Source organism: Trematomus bernacchii, unplaced genomic scaffold, assembly GCF_902827165.1.
Source record: "Trematomus bernacchii unplaced genomic scaffold, fTreBer1.1, whole genome shotgun sequence".
Classification (NCBI taxonomy): domain Eukaryota; kingdom Metazoa; phylum Chordata; class Actinopteri; order Perciformes; family Nototheniidae; genus Trematomus; species Trematomus bernacchii.
Genome location: NW_022988043.1, coordinates 7,894,520 through 7,915,233, shown reverse-complemented (window position 1 = coordinate 7,915,233; position 20,714 = coordinate 7,894,520). Strand labels below are relative to the sequence as shown.

Here is a 20,714-nt window from a genome sequence, read left to right as displayed (position 1 = left end):
ACAGCTAGTGTTTGTGCAAGGAAGGGATGAATACACATATGGGGTGGCACATGGATAATTTGATTTCCCTGCAACATGGCCAAAAAAACCGCACTCGAGCTCATCCCTAATATTTGCATTGAGCCTTCACCTTCTTCTGCATTATATCCACTAGTTAAATGCTTTCTAGTTTGCAAGAGTTTTATTCAAACAAGGCACTTAGTCAGGTGACCAATTTTATATCATTCCATGGGCCTGATAAGAACCCTGTTTGATGTAGGACTGTGGATGGAGTAGAGCCAGACTGGAATAGTCTGCAATTAAAATGGAAACTGAGCAATCTGGTGCCACTCAATGTTTTTAAAGCTCGGTTGGATGCTACTCAATCGGAAGCTGTTGGTACCTGTGCATGTGGATAGTTATGTAAATTGTAATCCCTGTAATGCTAATGTATGATGTCCTTTTGTTGTTCTGTTTATGTTTTTAATGTTTCATGTGGAACCTACTTGAGCAGGTCTCCCTTGAAAAAGAGGTCAATGATCTCAATGGGATACAACCTGGATAAATAAAGGTTTGAAATGAAATGTAGAGAGTAACGAAGTAGTGTAATATATTACTTTTTTTTAAAGTAATATGTAATATGTAATATATTACTTTTTTTTAGTAACAACCCCATCTCTGCTGGTGACCCAGTGGTGAGTAATGGTGAGTCGGAAAAAGAAGAGTGAATATCATCAACCTTTTTTTCAAAGTAGTTAACAAAGTCGCTTGGAAGAAGGGTGTTACGGTTTTGTATTTATGTTTTCATTTTCCACCTTTTGTTTTGAAATGTTTTCCTCCTTGTATCTTCTCTGTTCCTTCTTCCTGTGTTTGCCTTCCTGTCGTTAGTTTCCCTGGTGTGTCTGATTGTGTTCACCTGTTGCCCTTGTGTTTCTGCCTCCCTTACCCCAGCTGTGTCTTGTCTTGTGATTACCCCTCTCTGTATTTAGTCTTGTCTTCCCCTGTGTGCCTTGTCAGTTCATTGTTGGTTTTTCCTGTCTCCCTCCATGTTGGTCACGATCGTTTTTGGTATTGTATCTTCCTCGTGTTACCTATGTGTTTCATGCCATGTTATTTACGTTCATCAGCTTTTTTATTAAAGCTCACTTTTGTTTTGAAACCCGCTTCCCTTTTAATCTGCATTTGGGTCCTACCTTTTGCCGAACCCTAACAGAATGAACCGACCAGCTTTGGACTCAGCAGATTCAGATTTTTTGATGCTACAGGCGGAACGTCTTGGGTACTCTCTAGAGTACCTTTTTTATACCTGGTATGACGCCACATCTATACGGGGTAGAGTGGCTGCTTTGAAGGAGGCACGCCAGGAGGTTGCTCGCAAGCCCTGGCTCAGGGGTTTGTTGCCTGAGTGGCTACATCTTTTTACATGTAGTCCTGGAAACTTTTCTCAAGCCTCTAACCCTTTCCTGGGATCCGACTACTGTCCTGTTGGAGGTCCACGGCGTCTCCAAAAGGCCTCTAAGAGACACAGGGCCAGGATTCCAGCCCGTGCCCCAGCAGCCATGGTTTCAGCCCCAGTTCTGGCCCCAGCAGCCATGGTTCCGGCTTCAGTTTCGGCTCCAGTACTGGCTCCCCGGCCGACGCCAGCCCCCCGTGTTTTGTCAGTGGTTCGGCCCACTCCAGCCCCTCGTGTCCTGTCGGTGGTCCGGCCGACTCCAGCACCTCGTCTCCTGTTGGCTCTCCGGCCGACGCCAGCCCCCCGTGTCCTGTTGGCTCTACGGCCGACGCCTACTCCATGTCCTGTCCCATTGGGGGTCCCGCCGACTACTCTTCTGCCGGGGGTCCTGCCAACCCTATGTCCTGTGCCGTTGGAGGTCCCGCCGGGGGTCTTGCCAATCGTATGTCCTGTCCCGTGGGGGGTCCCGCCGACTACTCTTCTGCCGGGGGTCCTGCCAACCCTATGTCCTGTGCTGTTGGAGATCCCGCCGACTACTCTCCTGCCGGGGGTCTTGCCAACTCCATGTCCTGTCCCATTGGGGGTCCCGCCGACTACTCTTCTGCCGGGGGTCTTGCCAATCCTATGTCCTGTCCCGTTGGGGGTCCCGCCGACTACTCTTCTGCCGGGGGTCCTGCCAACCCTGTGTCCTGTGCTGTTGGAGGTCCCACCGACTACTCTCCTGCCGGGGGTCTTGCCAACTCCATGTTCTGTCCCATTGGGGGTCCCGCCGACTACTCTTCTGCCGGGGGTCTTGCCAACTCCACGTCCAGTATCGTTGGGGGTCCTGCCAACCCCATGTCCTGTCCCGTTGGGGGTCCCGCCGACTACTGCTCCGCCGGGTTTCCTGCCAACACCAGATCCTGTCCTGTTGGGGGTCCCGCCGACACCTGCTCCGCCAGATTTCCTGCCTACACCATATCCTGTCCTATTGGGGGTCCCGCCGACACCTGTCCCGCCGGGGGTCCTGCCAGCTCCATGTTCTGTTCTGTTGGGGGTCCCGCCGACACCTGTCCCGCCGGGGGTCCTGCCAACTCTGTGTCCTGTCCTGTTGGAGGTCCCGCCGACACCTGTTCCACCGGGGGTCCTGCCAACTCTGTGTCCTGTTCCGTTGGGGGTCCAGTCGACACCAGCCCTTGCTCCATCCGGGGTCCCATTGACACCAGCCCATGTCATGTTCAGGATCCCGTCTACGCCTGTCCCGTCGGCTCCGGTTCCTGTCCGGCCGATACTGGGTCCTGCCCGTCCTCCGGAGTTGTCCCATCAGCGCCTTCCTGCCCGGCCTCCGGAGCTGTCCCGTCAGCGCCTTCCTGCCCGGCCTCCGGAGCTGTCCCGTCGGCGCCTTCCTGCCCGGCCTCCGGAGCTGTCCCGTCATGGCCTTCCTGCCCGTCCTCCGGAGCTGTCCCGTCGGCGCCTTCCTGCCCGGCCTCCGGAGCTGTCCCGTCGGCGCCTTCCTGCCCGGCCTCCGGAGCTGTCCCGTCATGGCCTTCCTGCCCGTCCTCCGGAGCTGTCCCGTCATGGCCTTCCTGCCCGGCCTCCGGAGCTGTCCCGTCGGCGCCTTCCTGCCCGGCCTCCGGAGCTGTCCCGTCATGGCCTTCCTGCCCGTCCTCCGGAGTTGTCCCGTCAGCACCTTCCTGCCCGTCCTCCGGAGCTGTCCCGTCGCCGCCTTCTTGTTCACCCTCGAGCCCGGCCCCCTGAGTGCCGCGGTCTTCGCCCTCGAGCCCGGCCTCTTGAGTTCCCCAGCCGCGGTCTTCGCCCTCAAGCCCGCCCCCCTGACTCTTCCAGCCGCTGCCTTCGCCCTCGAGCCCGGCCCCTTGAGTTCCCCAGCCGTGGTCTTCGCCCTCGAGCCCGGCCTCCTGACTCTTCCAGCCACTGCCTTCGCTCTCATGCCCGGGCCCCTGAGTTCGCCCGCTGTGGCCTTCGCCCCTTTTTGGACTCTGCCTTGCCCCCGGGCCGTCCGCCCGGGACCCCTTCCGGGCCCGTCCTCCGGACCCCCTCCACCCACCCTTTTGGTCCTGGTTGTGCTTTGTGTTTTGGTATTGTATCTTCCTCGTGTTACCTATGTGTTTCATGCCATGTTATTTACGTTCATCAGCTTTTTTATTAAAGCTCACTTTTGTTTTGAAACCCGCTTCCCTTTTAATCTGCATTTGGGTCCTACCTTTTGCCGAACCCTAACAAAGGGAGGAGGGGGAAGGGGCTCTGGGGGGGTCGAGGAGGGTGGAGAAGATAGAAAATATTTTTGGGGGATTGGAGTAGGAAGATTGGATCTTATCTTGAAAGAAAGTGCTTTTTGCCTGAGAGATTGAAGATGAGGAGAGGAGAGATTGATAGAGTAGGAGGTTGTCAGGGTGTTTGGATTTCCACCATTTCCGCTCGGCTGCCCGAAAGATGGTTCTATTAGCACGCAGTGCGTCATTTAGCCAGGGAGCAAGAGGGGACTGATGAGCCTGCCGAGATGTGAGAGGACAGAGAGAGTCCAGAGAGGATCAAAGAGTCGAGAGGAGAGTTTCTGCAGCAGAGTTTGGAGGCAGAAGTTGGAACGAGTCAGACGAAGGGAGGGCTGAGAGCACCGATGAGGTAAGAGTAGAGGGGGAGAGGGAACGAAGGTTATGGTGGACAGGTGCAGAATTAGAAGAGATTAGTTTGTTATGTTTGAAAAGGGGTAGAGAGAATTATATGAAAAAGTGATCCGAGGTGTGGAGCGGGTTTACAGAGAGGTTAGAAGTAGTGCAGTTCCTTGAGAATATGAGATCAAGGACATTGCCAGCTTTATGAGTGGGTGGGGATGGAGACAGTAAGAAAGCAAAGGCGGTTAAATATTAATTCAGATATCTTCTCTGTCTGGAGGTTGAAGTCTCTGAGAAGTACAGTGGGAGGGATGTGTGAGAGGAGATTATCTAATTCCTCCAAGAAGTCTCCCAAGGCGCCTGGTGGACGGTAGAGAACAACAATGGTTAATTGTATAGGATGGGTTACTGTGACGGCATGGAATTCAAAGGTGGAAGGAGTGAAGTTATGTAGTTGGTAGAGGGAAAAGCTCCATTTGGGAGAGACATCAGGAAGGCTTTGCTGGCTAAGTTACCACTTATGTAAAACTCACTCTGAAACACACATCCAATGCATCTTTTCAACTGGGTTGGTAATCAAACTAACTTTGCTCTACTGACTCCTTTACTTTGCAAAACAGAGTTGACAAGAATCCAATTATTTTGCATCCGGAAAGTTCTTGGTAGAATAAATGTGTTTTCCCAAATGTTCTGCTGAATTGCTATGGGTTTCGCTTCAAAAGAAATAGCTGGCACAACGTGTTCAATATGTGTCTGCTCACATTAATAGGCAAACGCCTAACAAAAACTGCTGTCATTAAAGGGGAAAACATTTACTAATTGTTTAAATATGGGGCGCATAACAGGTTAACACTGGGGGTTGACTTATGGAACAATATTTAATGTAAACTTGCTCTGGCCCCTTCACAACATAATTTGCCATTCTATGAAGTTCATGGTAAACACAACATGGCTTGCTTCACACATTGTCTCATTGAAATACTCCTTATCGATGGACAAATGTTTGATCTTAAAATAAAATGTTCATGTGGCAGCTTGCTTTATCTTTGACATCATCATAACAATGAATCTGCCAAGCTTGTTGGTTTATGCTCTTGCTTATGGCAAGCCATTTGAGTATTTATTCCATATCCTTGATATCAGACGGCAGCTGCCTACACTAGTTGGCTCTTTGATTTCACTTGTTAGATATATGGTCAAACTAGTTTGGCACTCTGCTTTACTAGTTAAATAAAAAATTACACTAGTCACTCTTTTTCAGCAACTAGTGGCACTTTTGTCCGACTAGTTACCACATAAGCCTTACTAGTGACGCCAGGAGCAGCACTTGTAGCACCAAAGTCCCAACTTGTAAGCCTTTTGATTAACTAGTGACCCTCTGACCGTACTAGTGACGCTAAAAGTCTTACAAGTTAACTAGTGCGCTGCAAAAGCTCTGACATGTTAACTAGTTACAAAAAAGAAGCAGAACTAGTTAAGTAGTGGCATACATTTGTCTACACTAGTTAACTAGTAGCACCCAGAATCACTCACTAGTTAACTAGTAAAGGCAAGAGGTTCACTAGTTAACTAGTTGACGCCTCTTTTGACCTTACTAGTTAACTAGTGGGGCTCAAAATGTCTACATGTTAACTACTGAACCCTTTGCCCTTTACTAGTTAACTAGTGAGATACATTTAAATTCAACACTAGTTGCACAGAATGCTAATGAGGAGGAGGGGAAAGAATGCATCGAGGTCTCCTATTGGCTCTAAGCTATAGAGCACCACCCAGCCCAAATAGTTTATTTAAGAGCTTAAATACACTGTGTTTTAAAATACAGTCATAGGACCATATTTACAAAAATATAAAACAAAAGTATTTTTGTAATTATGATCATATGACTGTTTATCAAATTAGGTAAGAACATTGAAGACTTTCTTAAAATTAGAAAGTTGCCTTAGGACTGCAGACAGGAATATAGATCCTTTTAAAAACATTTTATTAAGCTGCAATTTGAAAGGTGCTTGGATTAGAATGGCATTGTGATAACAGAGTGACATTATTGATGGATAGAAAGAGGAAGTAACCCTCTTCGGATCACAGCTTTGAGAGATCGCCGTGACTTCCGTAAATATTAGTCTAAGGCAAAATATGGAGAGGTTGTTTATCATACGGATCTATCGTTATCCTGATTTTAAAGGAGACGTGTCATGGCCATTTCCACTGATCATAATTCCATTGTTGAGGTCTACTAGAATAGATTTATATTGTGCAATTTTCCAAACTCACATTGGTTTCTCATACAGCATCTCTGTAAACTACTTGTATTCACTGAATTTCACTCTCTGCCTTTAACGGCTCGTTGGAGCTCCAATAGCTCCAGCCCCCACCCTCCCTGTGAGCACAGTGTGCTCTGATTGGTCGGGACGTTGTGAATCGCGCTGAGCTCCGTGGAGGTGTGGTTTCCTTGTTTAGCGATACACAGCGAAACTCATCCTGAGCACACACAAACTCACAGCCGAAGTAAAAACAATAAGTGTGGCTTGATATTGAGTAAGAAAAAGGTTGATAAACGCTGTGAGAATGGGTCTGCAGAGAGAATTTCGCCGCAATCCCAACTGTCTGTTATCAGCCTGCAGCCAGGGAGGAGAAATCAGCAGAGCTGCCTGCACTGAGTGTGTGTGTGTGTGTGTGAGGAAGTCCGTGGATTGGTCAATTTGGACCAATCAGCGGGGGCTTAACGTAACGGCTCCGCGGACGTAACGTAACGGCTCCACGGATTGGTCCATTTGGTTCCGGGTACCGCATGACCGTATCGCGTCATAGCTCTGGGCGTGGCTACTGGGTATCCAGACGTCACGATGCCCAGGAAGAACATGAGAAATCTCCAACGAGGCGTTTTGGGGAGGTCTTTTCTGTGTTAGCGTTTTACTCCCTACAGGGTGTACTTTGAGGGTTTTTGACTCTGCAGACCGTTTACATGCATAAAAACCTTCATAACACACAAGGGGACGGGTAATAACCGGAAAAGCATGACATGGGCCCTTTAAAATATTGTCCGTGGGAAGTCAGTCAGTGTGTGTTTTGCCTAGAAAAATACATGTTTCTGTTTCTGCTTTGTTCTGCTTTGTGTGTGTGTGTGTTTTTGTTGGTGCGAGTGTGCGTATGCTTGTGTGTGAGAACACCGGCACTCGAGACACAAAAGTATATGATCGTGGGACATTTTATAAGCGGTGCTCATGAAATTAATAAAGCAGAAACACTGGACAGATCTTAAAATCAGGATAACGATAGATCCGTATGATAAACAACCTCTCCATATTTTGCCTTAGACTAATATTTACGGAAGTCACGGCGATCTCTCAAAGCTGTGATCCGAAGAGGGTTACTTCCTCTTTCTATCCATCAATAATGTCACTCTGTTATCACAATGCCATTCTAATCCAAGCACCTTTCAAATTGCAGCTTAATAAAATGTTTTAAAAAGGATCTATATTCCTGTCTGCAGTCCTAAGGCAACTTTCTAATTTTAAGAAAGTCTTCAATGTTCTTACCTAATTTGATATACAGTCATATGATCATAAGTAAAAATACTTTTGTGTAACTAGTTAACATGTCAGAGCTTTTGCAGCGCACTAGTTAACTTGTAAGACTTTTAGCGTCACTAGTACGGTCAGAGGGCCACTAGTTCATCAAAAAGCTTACAAGTTGGGACTTTGGTGCTACAAGTGCTGCTCCTGGCGTCACTAGTAAGGCTTATGTGGTAACTAGTCGGACAAAAGTGCCACTAGTTGCTGAAAAAGAGTGACTAGTGTAATGTTTTATTTAACTAGTAAAGCAGAGTGCCAAACTAGTTTGACCATATATCTAACAAGTGAAATCAAAGAGCCAACTAGTGTAGGCAGCTGCCGTCTGATATCAAGGATATGGAATAAATACTCAAATGGCTTGCCATACTTGCTTCACTCGCTGCACACATGGCCAAACTAAAGCTTGTATGGGATTGTAATCAGTTAAATATTTTAAAAGAGGATGTATATTGGTTGGATTTCAGGATTTGGTTAAATCTCCCTAATTTTACTTGACACATATTCAGAAATAGTACTTTCCACACGTGCACCCTTTAATGCTTATTTTGACATCATACATTGCTGAGTGTGGCATGTAGGTGGGTTAGGGTTAGGGAAAGCCTATAGATACATAATATTAATTTAACATCATTCAGAGGTTTAAAATTATTACACGTAATCTGCTTACTGAAATAGCATAGAATAAATTCTGCCCATCTCTTTCTCACACATGTTGTCAGTGCCACAATACAGTCCCAATAATAGTACATCCTCACTTCTATCTGAATAAACACCATAATATTCACATCCGAATGTAGCTGTTTTTTATTCATACAAAAAGGTGTGGGATGGAATTTCACTTTACACAGATAAACAAAATGTTTCCTCAAAATGAGTTTCCACTCTTCCTGGTTTCATCTGTCTGCTGGTTCAGACTAGATAGATGATTTTTGCAGTAAAATGTCACTCTCTATTTTGCCTTCTCTCTGTTTGTCTCACCACAGTGGGCGGAAAAGTATTCAGTGGATATTCAGTGTCTAATTCCATGTGACTGTCTGAGGATGTTGGCTAACAGGCCTTGGGCGGCAGACATAACATGTAACATACTGTAGGGACTTGTTTGCATGCTCTGTCTCATAAATCGGTTAAACAAATGTTCAAATTATACAGGAGCAGGGTTTTAAAAAACGTACCATATACCATTTGATGAATAGAGTAGATGTATCATTTTACTGAATGCATGCAGTATGGACTGTGTGCTTTACTGCATACAAAGGTCACCTATCATGGAGTTAGTGTAGTTTTGACTGAAATTAGCTTTTGTGAAGTTTAATTAACCATATAATTGGCTTGCTTACAACACTGGGTTGAATAATGTTAGTTTGCTTTACATTATGCACTAATTCCATGGTTTAAATAGCTGAGGGGAATAGAGAAATAAATCTGTTCTGCCATTTTACTTTGAGCCCTTAATTAATGGGAAATGCTTTCCATGGATGAGCAAATTGGGTTACCCTATCTGCTGGAAAATAGTTGGTTGAATGGTTGTCTGTTATTACATAGACAAGATGTCAGCATTTCTGTGGTTTGATTCTGCTTCAAACTGGCAAATCCGATCATTGCACGGGTTCACTGGATAAATCAGCCTTGCCCTAACTGTATTTCTGCCACTGGAAATGTTTTTATAAAAACAATATTACAGATATGTAATCAGCTTTCTGGCTCCTCTGATATAATCCAGGGCGAACTAGGCCTCAGAGGGTGTGCCTACTTTACATAACATGACGATAAATCAGCAACAGCATCTCACCTTTTGAGCAGCAGAGTTTTGGCAGCCCTTTCTTGAGCGGAATGGTTTGTTTACTTTGCTTATCTTAACCCAGCATAACAATCACACAACCTGCTGAGAGAAGGGAGCTCCTCCACAGGCAGAATAAACCACCACCTCACACACCATCATCGCTGTGCATCACATGTTTAAGGACAGCTCAGCTGATTTTAACCACCTTATGTCCAATTGTGAAACTGTGCAATGTGTTCTTGACTACAGTTACATGGAGTCAAGTGACTTTGTTTAAATCTGATGCTAAATGTGATTTATCTGTGGTTTGTTATACATAATAAAAAAAACTGGATGTTGCTAAAACCCAGGGCTGGAGATGAGACTTTGAACGTAGCTTAATGACAAACAGCCCCTTAAGATACAGTACACTAAGATAAATTGGTACAACAGCGATTTGGTATAGAAACTAATAAATTTGTTTTTTGTGATTGCCTGAAATAACTGTTCACCTTTTTTTATTTTTTTTAAATTGTATTCATTATGAGGCTTTATGGCTGGATATACATGATTGGCTTTTCTCAAGAATTGTTCTCTAAATGACATCATTTATTGACTTACTTTAGACATCATTTTGAATAAATAATATTGTTATTCTATGTACATTTTATATTCATAAATCCAAATGTATAAAAGCAAAACCCTAAATTGTATGTAGTTTTTAACTTGTTTTTTTAAAGCACTTAAATTAATGAACAAAAATGCAATCAACCCTTAAAGCATAATTGAAAAATAAGATTGATGTAAAAAGCCCTGGCCCTTTGTTATACTTACTTAACTTTAGTTTATTACTTTAATGTCGTGTCAATGTTTGTGATGTCAATTATTTTCCTCGGTAGGTAGGCCAGTCTCTGAAGGCCATGTTGTTTGTACATGCTTTTTTACAATAAAGATTAAAAAAAAAAAGCTTCACTTAAATAGGCCTACTCATGTGCGTGTTGTAGACAAGTGCACGACAACAAGAGATTGTAGTTGTTCTTCAGTGGAAGACACGCCCCAAATATAGCCAATTCCTTAATGAAGGGTAGCCTACTACCAGGGGCTCAAATTAGCACGCCAGCTAGGATTTACAAATGTAAAGATAGCTAGTAATGCAGCTTTGAGAGCAGGATGTTTTTCTCCTTCTATGGTGGAGGCTAACCGATGAACGTTAGCCATATAACTTCAACCCATGCTCCAAGCCAACACATCTCAGAGCAGCATGCTGAGTTGATACTGTGAATCTTCATCACACTTCCGGTAAGATAGTGAACTCCTACATGTTGAATTTACTTAGGCATAGTTCGTGTTGCAGATTTAACGGTGCTAAATGTTGTTAGCTCACACAAAAGTTAGCCTAGTTAACATGACTTGCTTACTTAAAAAGTAACATTAGTGTAACATATCAAGTTAATAAACGCTGCAAGAATAACACAGATGGCTTAAAACAAGAGTTACATTTATAATATTTAGTTTTCAAATGTTCTTCTTCTAATGCTATCAACCTGCATGAGGCTGCAGGTGAAAATGTGCCTTCCTACACCTTGCGAATAATACATTCAAGTCTTTATGTTAGTTATTGTGCATTGTCCCTTCTTTTTTTTTGAACTTTTTTAAAATAAAATGTTCACATAATAAAAAGAGTAAAGAAAAGGAGCACAGACAAGCATAGAAAAATAAGAAATAAAATAAGAAATTCGGTCAATGAGTCACTTATTGTTTGTATAGTTAAAGAGAAGAAGTCAAGCTTGGGAGTTTCATTCCAGTCTGTTTCTGTTTCTCTTCTGAATCGTCTTGTCAGATCAGTTTGTGTCAATATACACAACAGCCCCCTCCAACGAGCATTGACAACACCAATAGCAATAAGCAATAGTTCCTCTTGTATGACAATACAGTGAGCATTGAGAGTGCATTTCAATTAAAAGTCCGAAACAGAAGTTCAATGTCCAGTTTGTTGGTGTTCTCAATGCTCGTTGGAGGGGGCTGTCTTCTCCATAAACATACATAAGGAATACAAACCGTTGCTCTTAAATGCATATGCATAAATGCACAGACATATTTACTTGGACACATACATGTGCATTGTCCCCTTTACAAATAAAACTTTGTCTAAACCCAGAGCCTCTGTTCAGATAATATCCAAAGACAGAGCAGGGTAATTGGGAGCATTGTGAATGACTGTAAAACTACCATACCGCAGATCTAAATTTGGACAGTCAGCTTTCTACATTTGGGTTGTCCAAAGGTCCGAAGTCCTTGTAAAAAGCTTAATTTTATATTTGTTTGGCAAATGTCAGTTAATTAAGGTTTATTGTTGTAGCCTAAAGTAATCTTTTTTTGTATTGGTGTATTTGTGTAGGTTATGTGTGTAGTGTGATCTGTATTTTATTGTCTTTACTGATTTTGAAGTGTATTGTAGTTTTATGATCCTGAAAGCTGTACGTATATATTTTAATTATATTTGTCAGAGCACTAGGGAAAAGAGTTGGAAATTAGCATTCATACACTCTGTAATAGTGTGTGTGCATCATGAAAGAAAGGCTTTACAAATATTGTTAGACGAAAGGTGTAACACTGGCAGAGCAGACACATTCACAAGGACTGCAGCTATTGTGCCAAAGGAAAAATGGTGTCTTGCCTTGGGTGAAATGTTTCTAATGTGCTTTCACACACTGTCAGGTTTGTTGTGTGTCTGACCCTATATATCGGTGTGTGTTGCAAACCTCTGTGTGCTGTGAGCTCCACAACATGCAGAAATGCGCTGGAAAGTAAACCAAAACTCTGGCCTGGATTGATATATAAAGACACTACAGTGCAATTATTACCGTTCCAGTTTCACTTGCAGTACAATATATGAAAGGCTGCCCCTCCTCATGTTTAAATTAATTTGACCCCTTACATAAAAGCATCTGTCTTTGCATCTCTGCTTAGTCTGGTACATGATACCAAGCCTTTGTATGGAAAAAGACTGGCAAGGCACCCAGCATTAATTAAGCTGCCAGTCATTCTGTAACTAGCCTCATCATTAGAGGGGCACAAACCACGAGGACTGGGTTTGCTGCTTTTGCATTAAGCTGCATTGCTGTGTTCAGTCAGTCATCTGTGTCCCATATTGAATCATATCAGATGAGAGAGATTCGCCTCACCACTGCTTGCCTGCTGTTTTCTTCTAGGCTGTACGTATAGTAGTGAGTCATCCCCCCCCCCCCCCCCCCCCCCCCGCTCTGCAGGGGCTACTTCTGCCTGGGGTCAGTGATGTCATTAGGCTGTCGTGGGCCATGTGTATGAGAGAAACAGGATAGTAAATGCCTTGTGTGTAAAGCGATGTGAAAAGAGGTTCTTCTTTAAGGATAAAAAGAGACACATTCTAGAAATGCTTAATATGGTGCGGCTGTGGTTGTGGTTGTGCAGTATAGTGGCAGCAGCTTTGTAAGCAAGGCATAGTGTGCATTTACAGCTAATGTGGATTTAAAAAAGCAGACAGATATTTCGTATGATGTTTGCAAATAATATCAGAGGACATAAAAGATAAAAGGAGTGTAACTGGTGTGAGACAAATAGGCATCTTAATAACTCTGGTGACCTCTGCTGTTATAAACAAGTAGAGCAGCACATTTGTCATGCATCTACACTCAGTATGCCTTGAATAATGTAAACATCTTTAAAATATCGTAGGAATGACGTTCTTTACATCTGTTAATTGACAGTCTGCTGTTTCTGCACAACACACCAATGTGGCTTGTGGCTGCTGCTGACTGGGACACTGTAATTGACTGCAGGCTTTAATTAAACAACCTTTCTTTGGTTTAACGGGTCCGGTGAGCTATAAACTGGTGTTAACACAAAGGCTTTCCTAACTCAGTGAGCACTGGGAAGAAAAAAGTACATCATTTTTATAGGCGACAGACAATAGTCCAAGCCACCATTAAGCCTTTTATATTGGCTCTTTAAACACATCCCAGTAAAATAAGGGGCTATTTATTCTGACTTGATAGACTACAGTTCATGGCCAAGACTACTGAAATTACAGTGTAATTAAAAAGAGGTTTGGTAGAAGAGACTAGTTTTTGTTCACAAGTATATTAGCATGAACATGTATGGTGACTGCTGACATGACCTTGTATTGAAGGAGTATTATTTGATTAATTTGTTTTGTTCACTCTAGGGACTTGAGGTCCAACATGTTCACCAGCTAGTTGCTAAATGGTATGTCAGCCATTTGGTATTATGGAGGTAGCGTCTAGTGGGTTTACCTCTTAGTGGATTAGACAAATAGTTGATCTTTTGCTTAATCCTGCCCCTCGAACGCAGATTAGCCTGTCACGCTGTAGCATCAGAGATCTCCGCCTAGAGTCCTACAACTATACGACCCCGCTCTGTGTAGTACGGATACTTGTTAGCTAAGCTCAGAAGGAGATGTGTCTACCAGCCCCAACGTACCTTTGGATCTAACATTAGCAGATTACGTTAGAACATCTTTTACTAGCTGATGAGTTACTGAAGGTAAACTTAATGTATACACTTTTTAATGATTGCGAGCTATTCTGCTTTACAGGAACAGTGTTTTTCATTACTATCAATGTTGTTCTTCATCTCCAGGTGATATGGGGCTTGACTTTTAACGTAAACTGTTTTAGCTACTATACAAATAATTGTATACTATTTGAATGCATATTGTGGACTTTCTGTCTGCTTCTCTCTGACATACTTTTCCCTTTTCAAAGAAATGAGTAAGAATCAGGGAGTGCAGTTAGTGTGGGCTCCGTGGTAAAGCTTTGACAGCTTGACGAGGCAGCAGCGGGGGGTAAGGCTTGGAGAAGGGCAGTCAATTGTTTTTTTTTATGCTTTTTGCATGCTGAAAGACATTTTTCCTAGAAACACATGATTGATTGATTGATTGATTGATACATTTTATTTCGAACAAGTAAAATAAATAATTACAAAAAACAAAGAAATGTTGCAGTGCATAGTCATGTAAAAGAAAACAAACAAAGTGACATTTACAACAACAACAACAGCATTAGCCGCATAATAATAACATAACATGATCACATCTCTAGTACACACAACATTTAAAATGAATCTTTTGCAGTATCCTTTGTGGAGGATAACTGTTTTACAGTTCTGTCAATTATTAGACTAACTAAATAATAAGTCAACAAAACCGTATTGGGGTTTTGTTGAGGAAGGCCCTAGAAAACAGCTGCATGAAGAAAGGTAAATGTGTGTCTGGAAAGTGAACCAAACAGTAAAGTTGCTAGCCGTCTGTCGACACTGAGCTTCAAAACTTGTGATGATGTACTCTCATAAATGTAAAGACTATTGAGTTAAGTTATGATTATACTTGAAAGGCTCCTGTGATTTAGTATTGCTCTACTATTAAATTGAGGTACTTGTAAGAGGTCAGATTGTCAAAATATGAACGGATGTCCTTTCACATTCACATTTTCAAAGTGGAGGGGGTGAGAAATGGTTACCGAAAATTACCTCCAGCCATCACACCAGATGTCAACCTGGGTAAATGTCATCTCACTTAGTGGAGATTGGAAGCTTTTCTCTGTTGAAGCCACACCATTTTATGTAAAATCCTTTGAGTTAAACTGAATGTTCAATAGGCCTACATGTATATACAGTGGAACTTACTTGAATAAAATAAACCTATTCTTTTAAACAATATTTATTTTTGTAACATTTTTACTATAAAAATAACGTTAGTCATTCTTAAACTAAGGGTTTTGAGCCCCAAGTAGTGAAAATTAACATATTCCTTATAGGTTTTTCAGCTTTTTAGGGAAATATCAGTAAGTGAATCCCCTCTTTCAGTGGTGAGCGATCCAACGAGTTGTCTGAAGTCCTGCAATAGAAATCATTTGAATCAAATAGTCTTTCATTGTCGACGCACAGCTGAATATCAAACTGTTTTCAAAATACTCCCACATCTGATCACCCCAATTTCACAGCACAAAAAGCAATAAAATGTGTGACTCATACTTGGGTCTGATAAACAATAGGTTGAATATAAGACAATTATGTTGAAGGAGCTAGAGGTGTGAGAGCTCATTTACATTTCAAGTAAATGGTATTGTATTTTCATCGCCGGTCCACTTGCTGTGAAATTGTTTCGAGCTGCTACAAAGGGCTCATCACTGTCAACAAAGTGCCACGGGAATTAATGGAAAGGAAATCGAGCGTTTTTTTTAAAGATATGGCTTCATAACAGGCAGTCTCAATTTGTCCATACTTGAGAGTGAATTGTAGCTCCTACATTCACTGCATGTGATCAAGTAGAGTATAAGGACTATCATAATACCTCCTGAAGTGAAGAGCCTGTCCAAACATCACATGTCTATCATTTTCAAGATGTCTTTCAGGGATGTGTGTGTGCACATGTGTGTTAGTATGCCTTTGAATTTGAGTGCAGGGGTGTTTATGTGAGGGTGATTGTATTACAGGATGTGACAGCCCCCCGCTGGTTTGATCCTGGCTGATTTATGTGACGTATGGATTGTTGGATTGCAGTGGCAGATGTTTGTCCTCCTCAGCATAAAGGACAGGTCAAGGTCAGGCAGCCACTCTCACTATAGTCTCTCCAAAGAGAATATCGAATAGAGCTTGAGTCTCTTCTTTATTATTTCTACTATCATGTCTTGTGAGTGCAGCACCACTTGGAGGAGCCACTGCTGTATTTCCGCTCAGTGTGCATGGCTGCTGCCCAACAGCTGAGGCTGAGGCTAAAGGCTGAGGCTAAAATGTCTATTTATTTTTTCCCGCTTCAAGAGCATATCTTTCCTCAAAAGTGATTAAGCAGTGATATTTAAGCAGCAATCAGTGACCAAAGTACAATGACTAAATCAATAGGATAATCATTTGCACTGCCGTCTTTAGATGAGAGAAGGAACTCCACGAGGTGGAAAAATCCACTTCAGTCTATGGCTGGGAAATGAATGAGATTCATTAGAAGGAGCACAGCAGGGAGCTTTTGGTAAGCATCAAAGTGTCACTGCATATTGACTTTGAAAACACTGTGATGTATAATTACTTTAATTTATTTTAATTTGAAGAATGATTTTAGTGTTTACAATGTCAGCTTGACTATTAATCTTCCAGTGGCATCTCTCTGCAATATAAGCATGATGACACATTCAGAAAAAAGCTTACTTGATTAATATAGTCTGTGCAGATCTGCCTACAAAGAGATAAAAGAAACCGGCTATTCGAACAAAGCCACATAGCCCGCTCATCTCGGCTGATTGAATGGCTACAATAAAAGGCTGAGATACTTTTGAGCGATTATTCAATAAGCAGCTGTGGGAGTTAAACAGAAAAAACGAGACGTTTCACGCACTGAAATTTAAAGCACATTAGACAGCCATGACCTTATCCTGCCGGGTGAGGAGAAACCATAGCTCAGCTCAATTTTTGCTCACTCTCCTAATGTGATCACACGGGATAAACTCTCATCGCTCTCCTAAAGATGGCAGGAAGTTAATTGAAAAAGCCAACGGTGGATGTATCAAAGGGACAGGGAAAGAAATAGCATCTGCACAGGGAAGTTTTCATATCTGTGTCTCTCTGGTGGGGGATCTCTTGGTCTAATCGCACATCACATAACTAATACTTGACAAAAACCAACCCCCTGTGGTCAATCTGTAGACACACACCCTGACGCACTGATCCATCAGACACACACAGACTCACAAACAACAAGAGCTCCCTACCTGCAAACCAAACAAAACAAGATCTGTTTGTTTCAGTGCACAAACACCGCAGTTGCTGACTGGCAGGATCTACAACCACCAGCTAGACCAGTTGTTACCCAATGATGCTGTCTGATGGAGAAGATTGTCGTGTGACTAGTTATTCCATCTAAAAATATACTTTTGTCTCAGAGAGTGCACACAGCCTAATTCAGATCACTGTGGTGGCGACGATTTAGAAAAACATGAGTGGGGCTTTGCTGCAGTTTTCATTTATATTTGTGCATGTCCAAATACTGCTTTACTCCTACTGCAGCTTTCGGGAGAATGTGTTAAAGGTGACTTATCATAATGGCTGGCTGAGATCAAAAGTCTGATGTTGTTTATCATTTATATCTCCCTCTGCGTACTTTGCATCTGTGCTATGTCTCCTGTTTATTCAGTTTTTGCTTAATTGCCCTTGTGCTCTCAAGGCTGAAATCCAAATTATTTTTGAGAATCATCACATTTGAGCTCTAGGCCCAAGAGATGGCAAGCAATTGAACAAGGGAGAGTTTATATCAGTCATTTAATCAGCTCCTTAAAGCCATGATAGACCTTTTAGCTGCCAGCAGTTAATCGTGACACTGGAGTTTTATAAGTGGTGCTTAATGACACATTGTTGTGCACTAAGACACAGAGTTCTTGACAATGGCCAATGTTCTTGCAAAATGTCAGCTGCGCCGCCACATTTAGGAACGGTTGTATCACTCTGTCTGTTAATGAGAGTTTTCTCAGTCTTTGCCTAGCACCACCCGGAGAAGAGTTGGATTGACGGAAATAGTCGTTTTAAAATTGTAGTCTAGTATGTACATATGCTACCTTCACATATTTTCCTGGCTGTGTTAAGACAAATGAATCACGATCCTCCAGCCTGTAACTGCGGTTCACCCTTGCAGCGATTTGAGCAAAGGTCAAGGTTGTGGTTTGCCCTGAGGTTTCTGTGTGCTTTGTGCTCATGAATATTTGCTTTGTGTGCAGATTACACTCTCACTGCACCCCACTGCTGTTCAATTACAGTTAAAGACAACCAAAGCTACATTCTGTGTGCATTTAAGCTTTGCATTTATCCTGTTCGCTATAACTGCACATGGTGCTCTGTACAACATCAACACAATGCAAAGCCTGTGCATCACGTCCAATCGCTCTCCTCTCCTCTCCTCTCCTCTCCTCTCTTCTCCTCTCCTCTCCTCTCCTCTCCTCTCCTCTTCTATCCAGTGTTGCTAAGTTGACTATCTGGCTGACTCGCAGGAGGTGCCGGCAGTGTGGATTTCTTGAAGGGGCTCCTGAAAGCAAGACTGAGGGTGGAATACACCTATTATCACATGGTGGACAATGTGCAGGCTGTCAGTCATCTTTGGGGGGGATGGAGAGCTGATTCTTAATCCCTAGTGCTTTTTGATTGTTTACTGGCTGTGTGTTTTCTGTATTTTTTTCGGTTTGTTGTTTTCTTCCCTCAAGTGATGAGGTAAAAGTGGTATGCTGAAAGTAAAAAAAGGGACTTTAAATACCCCCAAAAACCTCTGCTCTCACTTCTCCTCTCCTCTCCTCTCCTCTGCTCACTTCGCCTCTCATCTCCTCTCCTCTCCTCTCCTCTCCTCTGCTCTGCTCACTTCGCCTCTCATCTCCTCTCATCTCATCTCCTCTCCTCTCCTCTCCTCCTCCTCTCTCCTGTCCTCAGAGCCAAATCGATGGACTCTGTCCGGCCAGCTCTCTGTGGTCTGTGGTAATTACCTGGCTGTCCTGTCACTCCACATCTATTTAGTGTTGATGGGCTTGAGCTGAGGGACCGGAGGAGAGGATAATGTGTTACCCGTTCGGCTGATTTCTCATTCAAACTACATCCAGTGTTACTGATGAGTCCTGGTAGACGGGGTGGATATGGTGTTGTTTCTAAGCTCATGGACCATGTAAATGAAGGCTTGTGTAGTAAATAGCAAGTGACATCACATTACATTACATGTTACTTGTTAGATGCTTTTATCCAAAGCGACTTACATACTGCAAACAGGAGCAATTTGGGGTGAAGTGTCTTGCCCAGGGACACAACGACATGCTGACTGCAGTGGGGTTTGAACCTGTGCTCCCCTGATCCGAACACCAACGCACTAGTCCACTGCGCCACATGCCTCCATGCAGGTAAATGTATTGCCTTGCGTGGAATAGGCTGATAAAAAGACATTGTTAGACAAATTTGGAAGACAGACAACCAGAAAGAAAGTCACTGTTGTAGGAAATATGCATTATTCATCGACTGTTTATATGCATGTGCACACAACCTGGTAGAAATATATAAAGAAAGGAGAGTGTGAGTTGTTATGAAGAAGCAGAGCAAAAATGATGAGTGCTTTCTGGATACTGCTCGCTGGTTGATAACAAGACAAAGTTGGATGTGACAGGAATGCCAAAACATAAATAGACTTTCTGTATGTGTTTCAATCAAACCAAATCAGAAGTTGTTTTCTTATTTCTTTGAACTTCCTCAGGATTTTTCCACACACGTACCAACCATAGACTGTATAAAGGGTACCAACCCTTTACAGTGTATAAAGCGGTATTGGATTTTTCATTGAGTAAAAAATGTACTTACTCAAAGTAACCAATCTGTTTGATTTGCTCTTGAAAGTTGACATGCACAGTTTGGGAGTGGGTTGAGATGGGCGTCCAACTCACAAAAGTATTATCTTGATATTTCTTTGTGTGTATGTATGGGACTAAAACCTGTCCATTTTCAGAGGTGGCACGCACCATGCAAAAGAATGACCGGTCCGGGGACGACGGCCAGCAGGACAATGTAAGTGAACACAGCTTCTCTTTGTCTTTTTATTTTCCTCTTTACATCCTTTTATCTTTCATCTTTACATTACTCTGCACCTTGTTGGGAAAACCGTTTTTACACCATGGTGATATGGTTAGAAAACCCAAACGTGGCACATTTAGGAAATGTGAGATTCAAATTTGGAATGAGATATTTCACATTTGCAATTGCATGTACACCTCCGGATAAGTAAGAATTAATTGAACTGATTTGAGTGCAAATCATGACTGATCTGTTATGGAAAAAAACATAATCACGATTACTTCGGTCTACTTTAGGATCACGACTACTATTACAATTACTCATTCATTATGGCCTACATCTTTATTTTCATTCTGCATCAATCTGCTGCTTTTTGTGAGTTAAATTAAGCTGCTATCTGTATAAAGAATCTTGTCCTCCTGTAATTAATTTAATTGTTTACACATTGATTGTACCGATATGAATGGTGATGATAAAGCATAAAGAGTCATATCCATGGTAGTCATTGTAAACAATACATTTTCAACAGGGGTCATACTGTAGCTATGCAACATCAGGTAGATTAACATTTACTATAGAAACGGAATGGTTAAATTGTGTTTAAAAAAGAACTCTTAGCTAAATATTTCAGGTGAAATCTATTTAGTCTTTATCCAGTACAGTCAGCTGTGCTATTTTTTGTCACGCTAGTTTAAACTGGTATTTTTCTTTCATTGCATATCTCCTACATGATGACCCATCCCCCACAGCAGCTACACATCTTTAGG

The 20,714-nt window shown here is 42.6% G+C and overlaps 1 protein-coding gene across 1 annotated transcript in view; it reads left to right on the top strand.

Annotated features, from left to right (window-relative positions):
* The window catches only part of pde4d (phosphodiesterase 4D, cAMP-specific), a 174,422-nt gene that overhangs the window by 3,959 nt on the left and 149,749 nt on the right, over window positions 1–20,714 (top strand). The window contains exon 2 of the mRNA XM_034117982.1: window positions 19,883–19,941. Within this exon, the coding sequence (XP_033973873.1) occupies window positions 19,897–19,941 (45 nt within the window). The 5' untranslated portion in view covers window positions 19,883–19,896. The remainder of the gene's footprint in view (window positions 1–19,882; window positions 19,942–20,714) is intronic.